This window comes from Muntiacus reevesi, chromosome 14 (genome assembly GCF_963930625.1).
Source record: "Muntiacus reevesi chromosome 14, mMunRee1.1, whole genome shotgun sequence".
Classification (NCBI taxonomy): domain Eukaryota; kingdom Metazoa; phylum Chordata; class Mammalia; order Artiodactyla; family Cervidae; genus Muntiacus; species Muntiacus reevesi.
The window spans coordinates 17,124,283-17,139,103 of NC_089262.1; the positions used below are offsets into that span (position 1 = coordinate 17,124,283).

Consider the following 14,821-nt stretch of genomic DNA (forward strand, 5'->3'; position numbering starts at 1 on the left):
CTGGTAATTAAAACATACACTTCACATTCTGATAGATCAAGGGGAAGCTTGGTTGCTTCTTTCACAACTGTTTCAAAAAAATATTAATGTTGAATTCATCATACGTCATTTATATTTGTTTTCATAAAAACTAAACTAATTAAAAAATTATACTTCACTGAAATATTTTGCTCTTGACAAAGATCATATCAGTATTAATGTATTCATCAGTATTATTTTCTTTTTCACTAACATTAAAATTTACCCATATCAGTTACAATTTTATAATTAGAATTGTGGGAAATGCTGCCATCTATTGAACTTTTCAGACTTGATACTCCCAACATTACATTTCACTATATCAACTGGACTCACAAGGGGACCACTTAACAACTTGGCAATCATTTCAAGTTCTTAGGGGAGTTTTGTTAAATAATCAAATTTCTACTCTTTTATTGTGATTATTTGACATGCATTATTCTTCTTTCCCTAGATTGGTTACTTACTCTAAAAGTTCAATTCAGTTCAGTCACTCAGTCGTGTCTGACTCTTTGCGACCCCATGAATCACAGAATGCCAGGCTTCCCTATCCATTACCAACTCCCAGAGTTTACACAAACTCATGTCCATTGTGTCAGGGATGCCATCCAACCATCTGATCCTCTTTCACCCCTTCTCCTCCTGCCCTCAATCTTTCCCACCATCAGGATCTTTTCAAATGAGTCAGCTCTTCGCATCAGGTAGCCAAAGTATTGGAGTGTCAGCTTCAACATCAGTCCTTCCGATGAACACCCAGGACTGATCTCCTTCAGGATGGACTGGTTGGATTTCCTTGCAGTCCAAGGGACTCTCAAGAGTCTTTTCCAACACCACAGTTCCAAAGCATCAATTCTTTGGTGCTCAGCTTTCTTCATGGTCCAACTCTCACATCCATACATGACTACTGGAAAAACCATATCCTTGACTAGACGGACCTCTGTTGACAACGTAATGTCTCTGTTTTTTAATATGCTGTCTAGGTTGGTCATAACTTTGCTTCCAAGGAGTAAGTGTCTTTTAATTTCATGTCTGCAATCACCATCTGCAGTTATTTTGGAGCCCCCAAAAATAAAGTCAGCCACTGTTTCCTACTGTTTCCCCATCTATTTCCCATGAGGTGACGGGACAGGATGCTATGATCTTGGTTTTCTGAATGGTGAGGTTTAAGCCAACTTTTTCACTCTCCTCTTTCACTTTCATCAAGAGGCTCTTTAGTTCTTCTTCACTTTCTGCATATCTGAGAGGTGTTACCTCCATATAACAGATATGCACCACCAAAGGTGGTGTTATCTGCATATCTGAGGTTACTGATATTTCTCCCGACAATCTTGCTTCCAGCTTGTGCTTCAAAGCGGTGACTGCACGGCAGAGGAGTGGCCGAGAGGAGATACTCCATGTCCAAGGTAAGGAGCAGAGGCTGTGCTTTGCAGGAGCAGCCGTGAAGAGATACCCCACATCCAAGGTAAGAGAAATCCAAGTAAGACAGTAGGCACTAAGAGAAGGCATCAGAGGGCAGACAGACTGAAACCACAATCACAGAAAAGTAACCAATCTGATCATAGGACCACAGCCTTGTCTGACTCAATGAAACTAAGTCATTTGTGTGGGGCCACCCAAGATGGTCGGGTCATGGTAGAGAGGTCTGACAGAATGTGGTCCACTGGAGAAGCGAATGGCAAACCACTTCAGTATTCTTGCCTTGAGAACCCCATGAACAGTATGAGAAGGCAAAAAGATAGGACACTGAAAGATGAACTCCCCAGGTCGGTAGGTGCCCAAAGGCTACTGGAGATCAGTGAAGAAATAACTCCAGAAAGAATGAGGGGATGGAGCAAAAGCAAAAACTCTATAAGGGCAACTCTCAAAATACAGCTCCCTTTAGGGCTCAAGCTTACTTTATAAACTTTCAAGTTCATAAGGCATTGATATTTATATGCATATTCTTTACACAGAATAGTAGACTTCAGTGATTTTAACCTGCCTGAGTATAAATGTAAAAATGACTAGAATACAGTTAAAATCAGAGAAGGAAATGGCAAAAATCTTAAAAAGTAGAACAAATTCCTTTCAATAGGAATTTATACCTTGAGATATTTTTTTTCTAAAGAAGAACTGGGCAACTTTTGTGTCCGTGGAATAAGGATTCAAGCCAAAGATATATTGATTTGTTCTCTTACACTGAGAGTCTTGCAAGTAGCTCCCATTCCTAATACTTTCCTGCCCACATACAGGCATTACTGGAATTGAGCAGGGGCTGTGCCCTTGGTTGTATATGTACCTTTGAGTCTCTTGTTTGCCCCTATAACCTCCCTGACACTCACAGGCAGCCTGCTTTCACCTGGACTTTTGCTTGTCTTGTATTCCAGGCCACTGAGTTTGTATCTCCCTAGAGCAGAGTCTTTGTAAAGCAGATTATTAGTCTAGTTCCCTCTGTAACTCTCAAATGCTTACTAAAACCTATGCAGCTTAAATTAAGATAAAGTAGAGAGACCTCGAGTTTGTCATATAGAGTGAAGTAAGCCAGAAAAAGAAAAACAAATATATTAACACACACATATGGAATCTAGAAAAATTGTACACATGAACCTATTTGCAGGGCAGGAATAGAGAAGCAGATGTATCGGACATACGGACATGGGATGGGGGTGAATTGGGAGAGTAGGATTGACATATATACAATACCACATGTAAAATAAATAGCTAGTGGGAACCTGATCAGTAGCACAGGGAGCTCGGCTCAGTGCTCTGTGACATCCTAGTGAGGTGGGACGGGGTGGCGGATGGCAGGGAGTCTCAAATGGGTGGGCACAGCAGAAACCAACAGAACACTGTAAAGTGATTATACTCTAATTTAGAAAAGATCCAGTGATAGCTTTAAATTGAGATATAAGAGGTAAGAAATTGAGGCCATGGTAAATTAATAGAAGAAAGAAAAATGCAATGTTAAAAATGTGTGCCAGATATTTACACTAGAGTCAGTCACAGTCTTGCTGTAACATGGCTTTCACAGCTGAAGGGGGAAAAAAATATCAGAAGAAATGTAAAACAAACAAACAAGAACATCTTAAGAGAAACAATTAGATTTCTGGGTCTATTTAATGAGTGGATAAGATCTTTATAGGATTTGAACTGTGTGTAGATTTGTGCATTTCGTGGTGCTTTATGTATGCAAGTCTTCATAATACATATCATTTTTTTTTCTTCAAGCAATTTGCAAAGTTTCCCAATATATAGCTTGTCATTTTTGTTTTCATTTGATGAGTTCTAATGCTTTTGGGAAAATTAAAGAATGATGCAAGCTCCTCTTCTTGTGGTGACACCAAATCATTCTGAGAGCAGCAATGTGTTTAGAGCAGTATGGGTGCAAAATAAAATATCTTTTAAAGAAATCAGAGTGTGAAGTTATGGGTGGGTACTGCCTGTTTCAAAACACTAACAGCACATCACCATGTGGCAGGATTGACAGTTGTCAGTCTTTCTGAGGAGACTGAAGATATGTAGATCCCATTAGTGATTAATGTAATGAGTTCACTCAAAGAGTATTCATTTATTCTTTGTCAAGTTAAACAACTGATTCACTATGAACTGATGCTTCAGCAACAATCATAGATCAGAATAAAGTTAGGGATATATTTTTCTTTATTCATCACCATTTTCTGATTTTCTGGTGATTTCTAAAATCAGTTTTAATGGACTTGTCAGGTTAAAATCAGTTTATTGAGCCCCATGCATAAATTTTTCACTCTATTATAATAAGGGTTATAATATTCATATACATCTTAAAAATAGTGTTGGTAGAATCTACTTAAATAACATAGGTTGAAAATGAGGTTGGTGTTGTAATTATAACAAAGTTTATATTCAGCTTAATTCAGGACTCATTAACTCTTTAAAAAAAAAATCTTTGAACTTTAGTCTCTGGTGGCTCAGTAGTAAAGATTCTGCTTGCAATGCAGGAGACCTGGGAGATGCAAGTTCGATCCCTGGATCAGGAAGATCCTCTGGAGAAGGATATGAAACCCACTCCAATATTTTTGACTGGGAAATCCCACGGGCAGAGGAAGGAGGCAGGCTATAATCCATGGGGTCGCAAAAGAGTCGGACATGACGTAGTGACTAAATCAACCAACCAAATCCTTATTCTATAAAAGGGTTTTGCTGTTGTTTAGCCCAACACTTTGCCACCCTGTTGACTGCAGCATACCAGGCTCCCCTGTCCTTCACTATCCCCAAGAGTCTGATCAACTCACGTCCATTGAATTGATGATGCCATCCAACAATCTCATCTTCATCCTTCTCCTCTGGCCTTCAATCTTTCCCAGCATCAAGGTCTTTTCCAATGAGTTGGCTCTTTACATAAAGTTGGCCAAAGTTTCGGATCTTCAGCATCAGTCTTTATGATGAATATTCAAGGTTAATTTCCTTTAAGATTGACCTGTTTGAGCTCCTTGCCATCCAAGGGACTCTCAAGAGTCTTCTCCAGCACCACAGTTCAAAAGCATCAATCCTTCAGCACTCAGGCTTCTTTATAGTCCCACTTTCATACCCGTACATGACTACTGGAAAACCATACCTTTAACAATATGGACTTTTGTCAGTAAAGTGACATCTCTGCTTTTTAATATGCTGTCTAAGCTTATCATAGCTTTTCTTCCAAGGAGCAAGCATCTTTTAATTTCACGGCTGCAGTCACCATCCGATTACACTTGTCTCATAATGAAATATGTGTATATGCATATTGTGTGGAATAAGGGATTAAATGAATACAAAAATACACTGCAATTTTGTAAAATGACTTGGAATTTAATTATACTTAATAGTTTAATAATATGGACTTATCTATGACCTATAATTTTCTTTCAAACATGTTTTCTTCATAGAGCAAAAACCACTTGAAAGAACCAAGTCACATAATCTCGTCCTTAGAATTGATATTTTAAAGGAACTTTGCCTAATCATGAATTCAACTTGCATGTCTTTATCCATGGTCTTTTAACAACAGTAGTTTGACAGAGTATTTAAATTCAGCTCATTTACTCGTTCATTTCATAGCCATTTATCCAGGGTTGGGCACCAATGTAAGCACTTAATGATATAAAGACAAATCAAGCATCATTCTTCCTTAGAGGGACTCACAGAGTAGGGAAGATATGCACCTATGGAGACAAATATAGCAGAAAAGCACATGGGAAAGAGCCATGTTACAGAAACCAAGGGTTAATTAACTGCCTGCTAATTCTGTGGTGGAGTTCAGAGAAACTTTTAAGAGGGCTTTTAAACAAAGAAATGTGGTAGTCCTGCTGGCTCAGATGGTAAAGTATCTGCCTTCAATACAGGAGACCCAGGTTTGAACTCAGGTTTGGGAAGATCCCCTGGAGAAGCGAATGACAACCCAACCCAGTATTCTTGCCTGGAGAATTCCATGGACAGAGGAGCCTGGAGGGCTACAGTTCATGGGGCCACAAAGAGCCAGACACAACTGAGTGACTATCACAAACAAAGGAATGTGAGTGAAAAATTCTAGACTGATTTAAGGATGTGCAAACTCTAGCTGTGTTTTCGGAACAGGCAGTATTCCATTGTGTACTGAGAGCAATACTGAGAAATAAGGCTGGGTAAGCCTTTCATACTGACTTGTGGAGAGCAGTTGTTGACTTGCCACACTGTCTGCTTTGTTAAAGAGTTTATTTTCTTCCCCACCCCAGATTTATTGAAGCTGAATTATATTCCTTGGATTATAAACACAAACAGACAAAATATTTTACCTCTGAAATTTCTGATGTCCTTAAAATTCATCATTATTTACCAATAACCATCAAAATTGCCCATTACTTGTTTTTTATTTCAAATATGCCTCTGCAAATTTTTCTAAAAACCACTGCTGCAGCAACTTCTCCGTAACTTTTTGATGATATTTGCTAAGTTGTTTTTTCAAAGACGAACCTAGCAGGTCTTTAAAAAAATATTGGAGTTGCTTTAAAATATTATGCTATTTTCTGCTTTACAATAAAGTGAATCATCCATACACATACTTATATCCCTCTTTTCTATATTTCCTTTCTACTTAGGTCACCACAAAGCATTGAGTAGACTTCCTCATCCTATAAAGTAGGTTCTCATCAGCTATCTATTTTATACACAGCATCAATAATATATGTCATTCCCAATCTCCCAACTCACCTGCCCCCTCTTTTTCCTTTGATGTCCATATGTTTGTTCTCTACATCTGGGTCTCTATTTCTGTTTTGCAAATAGGTTAATCTGTACTATTTTTCCAGATTCCATACATTTGCACTAATAGTTTTCTCTTTTTGACTTACTTCACTCTGTCTTTTACACTTTTTAAACATCATGTGTAAGAAGGACAGCTCCCCTCAGGATTTTTAAGATAATTAATGGTTATCCTATAAAATGCTACCCACTGCTTCTGTCACATTAGAAATACTCAAATGTGTTCCCTTCTCTTTCTGAAGGTGCCGTAAACAGTATTTCATTCTGAACTCACAGAACTGATACTCTCTCCTTGAATCCCCTGATGGGCTCTCCACTCACAAGGTTCATATTCTACTCTGAGACTGCAGTTTACTATATTTGCTATACCTTGCCATTGGATGGTGTGCTTCTGTGTGTATGTGAAGAACATTCATTCCTAATATGATGAATTAAAAAAGAAATTCATCCCACAAAGAGTACATATTCAATAGTTTTGCAAGAGTAGAATGTCCATATCAAAATGTTTATTCTGAATACCTCCAGGAATTCCTTAGTAATACATAAATACTTCAGCAAATACAAAGTATCATTTCTTAGTACTACTATCTCATTTTTAGTATTTAACTGTGATGTCAATTGAAATGGATATCTTTAACACAGTGACACCTATCTACCAAGTTCAGGAGACAACAGATGGAGTGATTTCTTTAGTCTTGTGTATAAAAGGAATATTGTACAAACACAATCTTTCCATTCAAGAGAATAGTCACATATCATTATATGTCCAAGTACAGTTGACCCTTGAACAATGTGGGAGTTAGGAGCATCCAACCTCTACACTGTCCATACATATAACTTATAGTCAGCCCTCTGTAGCCAGGTTCCTCAGTATCTGCAGATGTACCCGACCACTGATCTGGTCATGTAGTCTTGTAGAACTTACTACTGAGAAAAACGAATAAGTGGACTCTTGCATCTCAAGTCCATATTGTTCAAGGCTTAGCTGTATTTCAGTTTGTTTTACAGAAATAAATAGTGATAAGTGCAGATCAAAAGAAACATGTACTTACTCTGAGGAAACCTTGGGGGGTTGTCATTGACATCTGTCAGGGTGATGTTGACTGTGGTGGATCCTGAAAGCCCTCCAACTTGTCCAGCCATGTCTTTGGCTTGAATGACCACTGAGTAATGTTCTCTGGCTTCTCTGTCCATGTTATGTAAGGCAGTTCTAATAACTCCTGTAATACATGTTTTAAACAAAATAGCATGGATTATACATTAAATGAAATGCAACATAGCCATATATCTCTATTTTCATTTTAAGAAAAGTAGGTCTTTTAATGTGTTTATTGGAATATAATTGTTCAACAATGTTGTTAGTTTGTGCTGCTCAGTGTCATGAATCTGCCATATGTATACATTCATCCCCTCCTTCTTGAGACTCCTTTTTTGGTCCCCAATTCCACCCATTTGGTTCATCACAGAGCACCGAGATGAGCTCTCTGAGTGATACAGGAGCTTCCCACTAGCTAACTATTTTACATACGGTAGCATATATATGTTAATGTTAGTTTCTCAATAATCCTCCCTCTCGGTCCCCCACTGTGTCCACAAGTCCACTCTCAATGTCTGCACCTCTATTCCTGCTCTATGAATAGGTTCATCTGTACCAATGGCACCCCACTCCAGTACTCCTGCCTAGAAAATCCCATGGACGGAGGAGCCTGGTAGGCTGCAGTCCGTGGGGTCGCTACGAGTTGAACACAACTGAGAGACTTCACTTTCACTTTTCACTTTCATGCATTGGAGGAGGAAATGGCACCCCAATTCCAGTGTTCTTGCCTGGAGAATCCCAGGGATGGGGGAGCCTGGTGGGCTGCCATCTAGGGGTCGCACAGAGTTGGATATGAGTGAAGCGACTTAGCAGCAGCAGCAACAGTACCATTAAGAAAAGTAGTTTTAACTGAAATGCTTTTGAGAGAAAGTCAGGCTTTTGAGACAAACAATACCTGCCAATGTTATTAAAACTGGCTCATGGAAATATTTGTTTAAAACCATAGGTCCTAAGGGAATCTATAGATAACAAGGGACAAATGAAGATATCCCATCTCTTGGCGGTCCTTGGGGTGACAGGCCCATAAGAGGTAGACCTGCAGTCCTTGCTCTTTCCTTCTGCTGGTGATGTGAATATTTCATGACTTGTGCTTATCCTAAGTGTCAGCTCAGATGATTTGAGCAGAGGTTAATTTTTCTCCTTACACAACAATTTACATAGTTTTCCGACAGGGTTGTCAAATTTTGATGATGAAAGCATTGGCAGAGTGTAGACACTTGAAAAAGATTATAGGCAGGTAGTACTTTAACATTTATCAAGACTAAGAAACTGACTACTTTTGGTCAGGAAATAGCAACTATAATAAAAACCAGATCTAAGTACATGAGCAAAATATAGAAAGTGAGATTGTTTGAAAAATTATATGTAAAGTCACATTCTTTGTCTTGCAGTGACATGTAATATGCTTTGTTTGCGGTGACATTCAATAGAGATACAAATGTTATATGTCATATGTAATTATGTGTAGGTAAACACACCACATACAGATACACACACACACACACACACACACACACACACACACACACACATCTCTGTCAATAGAGCCTTACATTTAAAACTGAAACAAATTTTCCAGTGGGTCATGTTTATATAAGAACTACCAAATATGTCTTCAGTTCAGTTCAGTTCGGTTGCTTAGTCTAGACAGAATCTTTGCAATCGCATGGTCTTCAGTATGCCAGGACTCCCTGTCCATCACCAACTCCTGTAATTTACTCAAACTCATGTCCATTGAGTTGGTGATGACATCCAACCATCTCATCCTCTGCCATTCCCCTCTTCTCCTGCCTTCAATCTTTCCCAGCATCAAGGTCTTTCCAAGTGAGTCAGTCCTTCGCATCAAGTGGCCAAAGGATTGGAGTTTCAGCTTCAGAATCAGTTCTTCTGATGAATATTCAGTTCGGATTTCCTTTAGGATGGACTGCTTAGATCTCCATGCAGTCCAAGGGACTCTTGAGTCTTCTCCAACACCACAGTTCAAAAGCATTAATTATTCGGTGGCCAGCTTTCTTTATGGCTGTTAGCAAAGTAATGTCTCTGCTTTTAAATGTGCTGTCTATGTTGGTCATAACTTTTCTTCCAAGGAGCAAGCATCTTTTAATTTCTTTGCTACAGTCAACTTCTGCAGTGATTTTGGAGTCCCCAAAATAAAGTCTCTCACTGTTTCCATTGTTTCCCCATCTATTTACCATGAAGTGATATGACCAGATGCCATGATCTTAGTTTTCTGAATGTTGAGCTTTAAGTTAACTTTCTCACTCTCCTCTTTCACTTTCATCAAGAGGCTCATTAGTTCTTCTTTGTTTTCTGCCATAAGGGTGGTGTCATCTGCATATCTGAGGTTAAAGATATGTTTCCCAGCAATCTTGATTCCAGCTTGTGCTTCTTCCAGCCCAGCGTTTCTCATGATGAACTCTGCGTATAAGTTAAATAAGCAGGGTGACAATATACAGCATTGACGTGTTCCTTTTCCTATTTGGAACCAGTCTGTTGTTCCGTGTCCAGTTCTAACTGATGCTTCATACAGTTTTCTCAAGAGGCAGGTCAGGTGGTCTGATATTCTCATCTCTTGAAGAATTGTCCACAGTTTGTTGTGATCCTCACCATCAAAGGCTTTGGCATAGCCAATAAATCAGAAATATATGTTTTTCTGTCTTGGTTTTTTGATGATCCAGTGAAGAGGTGGCAAGAATACACAGAGCAACTATACAAAAAAGATCTTCATGACCCAGATAATCATGATGGTGTGATCATTCACCTAGAGCCAGATATCCTGGAATGCAAAGTCAAGTGGGCCTTTGGAAGCATCACTATGAACATAGCTAGTAGAGGTGATGGAATTCCAGTTGAGCTATTTCAAATCCTAAAAGATGATGCTGTGAAAGTGCTGCACTCAATATGCCAGCAAATTTGGAAAATGCAGCAGTGGCCCCAGGACTGGAAAAGGTCAGTTTTCATTCCAATCCCAAAGAAAGGCATTGCCAAAGAATGCTCAAAACTACCGCACAATTGCACTCATCTCACACACTAGTAAAGTAATGCTCAAAATTCTCCAACCCAGGCTTCAACAATACATGAAACATGAAGTTCCAGATGATCAAGCTGGTTTTAGAAAAGGCAAAGGAATCAGAGATCAAATTGCCAACATCCACTGGATCATTGAAAAAGCAAGAGTTCCAGAATATAGGACACTTAACCGCTGTTTGTTTGTTTTTTTACTGACTTGATTGCACATGTAATGACTTTGAGTGAGAGCCACAGGCCCCAGGAGAATAGATCTCCAACTTCTAATATTTGTGGACATATAATGGAGAAAGTTTAGGAGAACTCTCCTGAAGCTAAATAGGAATGAAAATATTCATATCAAAAGGAATTATATTAATATGATAATAAATGATTCATCTAATCCATGCATATGAAAAAGCCTCAAGCATTCTTATTAAAAAGAACATTGTTTCTTCACATATAATAATTATGTAAGAAAAAAGTTAATTGATGCAGAGGGGAACAAGTTAAGATTTCATGGAAACATTTAATGAAAGAAATTTATACTTTCTAATATTAAAAAAAAAAAAAGATGCTGTTCTAAAAAAAAAAAAAAAGGGACTTACCTCTGATATGTAGAAGTATGAGATCACTCACCATGATATTTTACAATGAAATCATTGCAATAATATTTGTATAATACACAGATATGAAAATAAAATCATTTTTTAAATGTATTTATTTTTTCATTGAAGGATAATTGCTGTACAGAATATTGTATTGTTCTGTCAAACAAAAGCATGAATCAGCCATAGGCGTACACACATGACCTCCCTCTCGAACTTCCCTCCCATCTATCACTAAAGTGAGAGATATTTTATGCAATCTGAATGTCGTTCATTTAAAAGGATCAAAGAAGAACAATTAACACAAATTCTGTTTTATACCACAGACTTTAATAATTTCATTATCTTCTTTCTTTTATAATAGTGCCACTGTGACATGAAATGAGAAGAAATTTGTCAAAGAAATTTTCTTATGGAAAGAAAACAGCATATCTAGAATTGACACATCTATCTCGGAAATGATTGTCCAAGGAATCACTTAAACACTCAGTTCTCTTGAGAATGGCTCAATTGCATGTACTTAGCTATGACCTCATCTGAAGGCACACAGGTTACTGGGCAAATTGCCATAGCCACATGATCCCCTTATATAATAATATGATTCCAACATATAGCCAAGATGTTCCTGAGTAGGGTAGTCTAGAACATAGCTGGTGCACATTTACTTTAGTTATTTCCTTTTCAGTAGCACTTTATTTTTTTAGAGTAGTTTTAGGTCCACAGTAAAATTAAGAAAATACAGTTATCACGTACCCTTTTTCTCCAGACTCTACATCACCTCCCGAACTAGCCACATTCTGTACTAAAATAATTCATTTGTTACAACTGATAAACCCACATTATTAGCACATCATTATCACCCAAAGTATATAATTTACATTAGAGATGGCTCTTGGTGTTGCATATTCTATGGGTTTGGATCCATTCATCACAGTATAACATAGAATACTTTAACTGCCCTAAAAAAATCCTTTCTTTTCCACCTATTCATCCCTCCCTCCTCTCAGCCTTTGGCAATCACTGATCATTTTACTGTCTCCATAATTTTGCTTTTTCCAAAATGTCATACAATTGGAACCATACAATGTGCAATCTTTTCAGATTGGCCTCTTCAATTAGTAATGGGCATTTAAGGATCCTCCATGTCTATCCATGGCTCAATAGTTCCTTTCTTTCTAAAACTGTTGAGTGTGCTCAGTAATGTCTGACTCTTTGCAGACCCATGGACTGTAGCCCACCAGGTTCCTCTGTCTTTGGGATTTTACAGGAAAGAATACTGGAGTGGATTGCAATGTTCTTTTCTAGCTTTCATCTATAAACTATAAACTAGGTTTGTCAATACTTATAAAAATGTCTGAAATTTTCTTGGTATCCCACTGAATGCATTGATAAGGTTGAGCAGAATTAACATCTTGACAATATTGAGTCTTGCCTATCCATGCACATAACATATATCTCCATTTATTTACTTCTTATTTGTTTCTTTATTGAGAGTTTTATAGTTTTCCTCATATAGATTTCATACCTTTTATTGTTAAATTTACCCCCAAGTATCTCTTTTAAGGGGACGCGCATCTAGTCCCATCACTTCATGGGAAATAGATGGGGAAACAATGGAAGCAGTGTCAGACTTTATTTTTTTGGGCTCCAAAATCACTGCAGATGGTGACTGCAGCCATGAAATTAAGACACTTACTCCTTGGAAGCAAAGTTATGACCAACCTAGACAGCATATTAAAAAGCAGAGACATTACTTTGCCAACAAAGGTTCATCTAGTCAAGGCTATGGTTTTTCCAGTGATCATGTATGGATGTGAGAGTTGGACAGTGAAGAAAGCTGAGCACCGAAAAATTGATGCTTTTGAAGTGTGGTGTTGGAGAAGACTCTTGAGAGTCCCTTGGACTGCAAGGAGATCCAACCAGTCCATCCTGAAGGAGATCAGTCCTGGGTGTTCATTGGAAGGACTGATGAAACTGAAACTCCAATACTTTGGCCACCTCATGTGAAGAGTTGACTCATTGGAAAAGACTCTAATGCTGGGAGGGATTGGGGGTAGGAGGAGAAGGGGACAACAGAGGATGAGATGGCTGGATGGCATCACCGACTCGATGGACATGAGTTTGAGTAATCTCCGGGAGTTGGTGATGGACAAGAATCCCTGGCATGCTGCGATTCATGGGGTCGCAAAGAGTCGGACACGACTGAGCGACTGAACTGAACTGAACTGAATCTAAATGGTATTGTATTTTTAAATCAAAGTCTATTTCTTTATTGCTGGTAAATAGAAAAGAGGTTGCCTTTTATATATCAACCTTATATCCTGAAACCTTTCTCTCTAAAGACTGCGTTCTTGGACATAGCTCCCACCCTGGGAAATGTTGGCAGAACATTTATTCCAAGGGCAGAGACGGGGTTGAGGAGCTTCTCATTACCTGGGTTCAGCTTCCTAGTCAATTGGCATTCGTGTTCTCTGAATGACCTCCCCTGACATTATTAACAACTGCTAAAGGTGATTCCAGTGTAGGTAGGTCAAAAGTATTAAAAGTCACAATTAGAAAGATGAAATTCTGCCATTGTTTTCATACGTTTCTTCATTTTTTATCACCATCTGTCATATCAATAAAATATATGTGGAGATACACACATGAACACAACCAACAATATTCAATTATAATAAACATTTTTCAAAACTATGAAGCCTAAACTCCTGTACAAGACTAGGATAAACTATATTTGTATAGACCAAATAAGAACTGATATTTTGTTTTTTTGTTTGGCTTTTCTATCAGGTATCCATGGACCCAGTAATTGTATTTTAACTTATTTTTTTTTTCTTTCAAATAAACATAACAATAAAGACTTATTACCTGGCCTTTTAATTTGGTAAAATTGTGAAGAAAACAATGCAGAGTAGCTAAATTGATCACCTTAAATTAGTGCAGTGTTTGCATAAGAACAAAGGAACCACTCCTCTTTTCAATATATGCTAGGTAACTAGTATTAGCATATTTTGAATGTTCCTCTGATAAGCTTCACTAGCAATGTTTACTTCAAAATTTTTAACAGAAATTGTTGCCTTTTATTCACCTGTGAAGTTGTGTTGAATCAACAGAAAGTGATTACCTTTGTATCATTTTGTTTTGTTTCTTATTACTTTCCAGGTAAACGATCACGGATGCCCCATTGCCTGTAAATTACCTTCTGACTACCACTTCCCAATCACCTTGATATGTAGGGGCTCGTAACTGGGAATGACTCTTGCTGAATACAAGCTCATAACATTGAAACTCATCTGCAGTTATAAACATTACTCACTGAACCTGACTCACTAGACCACCATATGTTTTTTTCCTTGACTGATGATATTCATATAGAGCAATAGATCCTCCAAAATGGTTTCTTGTATTTTAGCCACTAAAAAGAATTTAAAATGGAAATATACAAATCTAGTTTATTAGGTAATACCTCAGAAGACTGAAAACTAAAATCTCTAAAAGGGTGGAACAAATAAACAGTAATGACATTCAAATTGTTAAAAACATTTTCAAGTATATATATGCATTTATAAGAAGAGCTGGTAAATGTTCTTCCATTTCTTAACTATATATATTCATTTTGGCTCAGTTGCTTATTTTCTTTCTTAATTTTTTCAATTTTTCATTCATTTGTTTGAACTCTCTTATATAAATATGTAATGCGTATGACAAGATATTGGTCTGTGTAAGAGTGTGTTCAGCCATGTCTGATTTTTAGTGACCCAATGACTTTTTCCATGGAATTTTCCAGGTAAGAATACTAGACTAGGTTGCCACTTCCTACTCCATGGGATCTTCCTGACCCAAGGATCAAACCCACATCTCC

General features: G+C 37.8%; 1 protein-coding gene across 1 annotated transcript in view; it reads right to left on the bottom strand.

Moving 5' to 3' along the window:
- The window catches only part of CDH18 (cadherin 18), a 376,876-nt gene that overhangs the window by 130,499 nt on the left and 231,556 nt on the right, over nucleotides 1-14,821 (bottom strand). Inside the window, exon 4 of the mRNA XM_065905363.1 lies at nucleotides 7,302-7,469. Within this exon, the coding sequence (XP_065761435.1) occupies nucleotides 7,302-7,469 (168 nt within the window). The remainder of the gene's footprint in view (nucleotides 1-7,301; nucleotides 7,470-14,821) is intronic.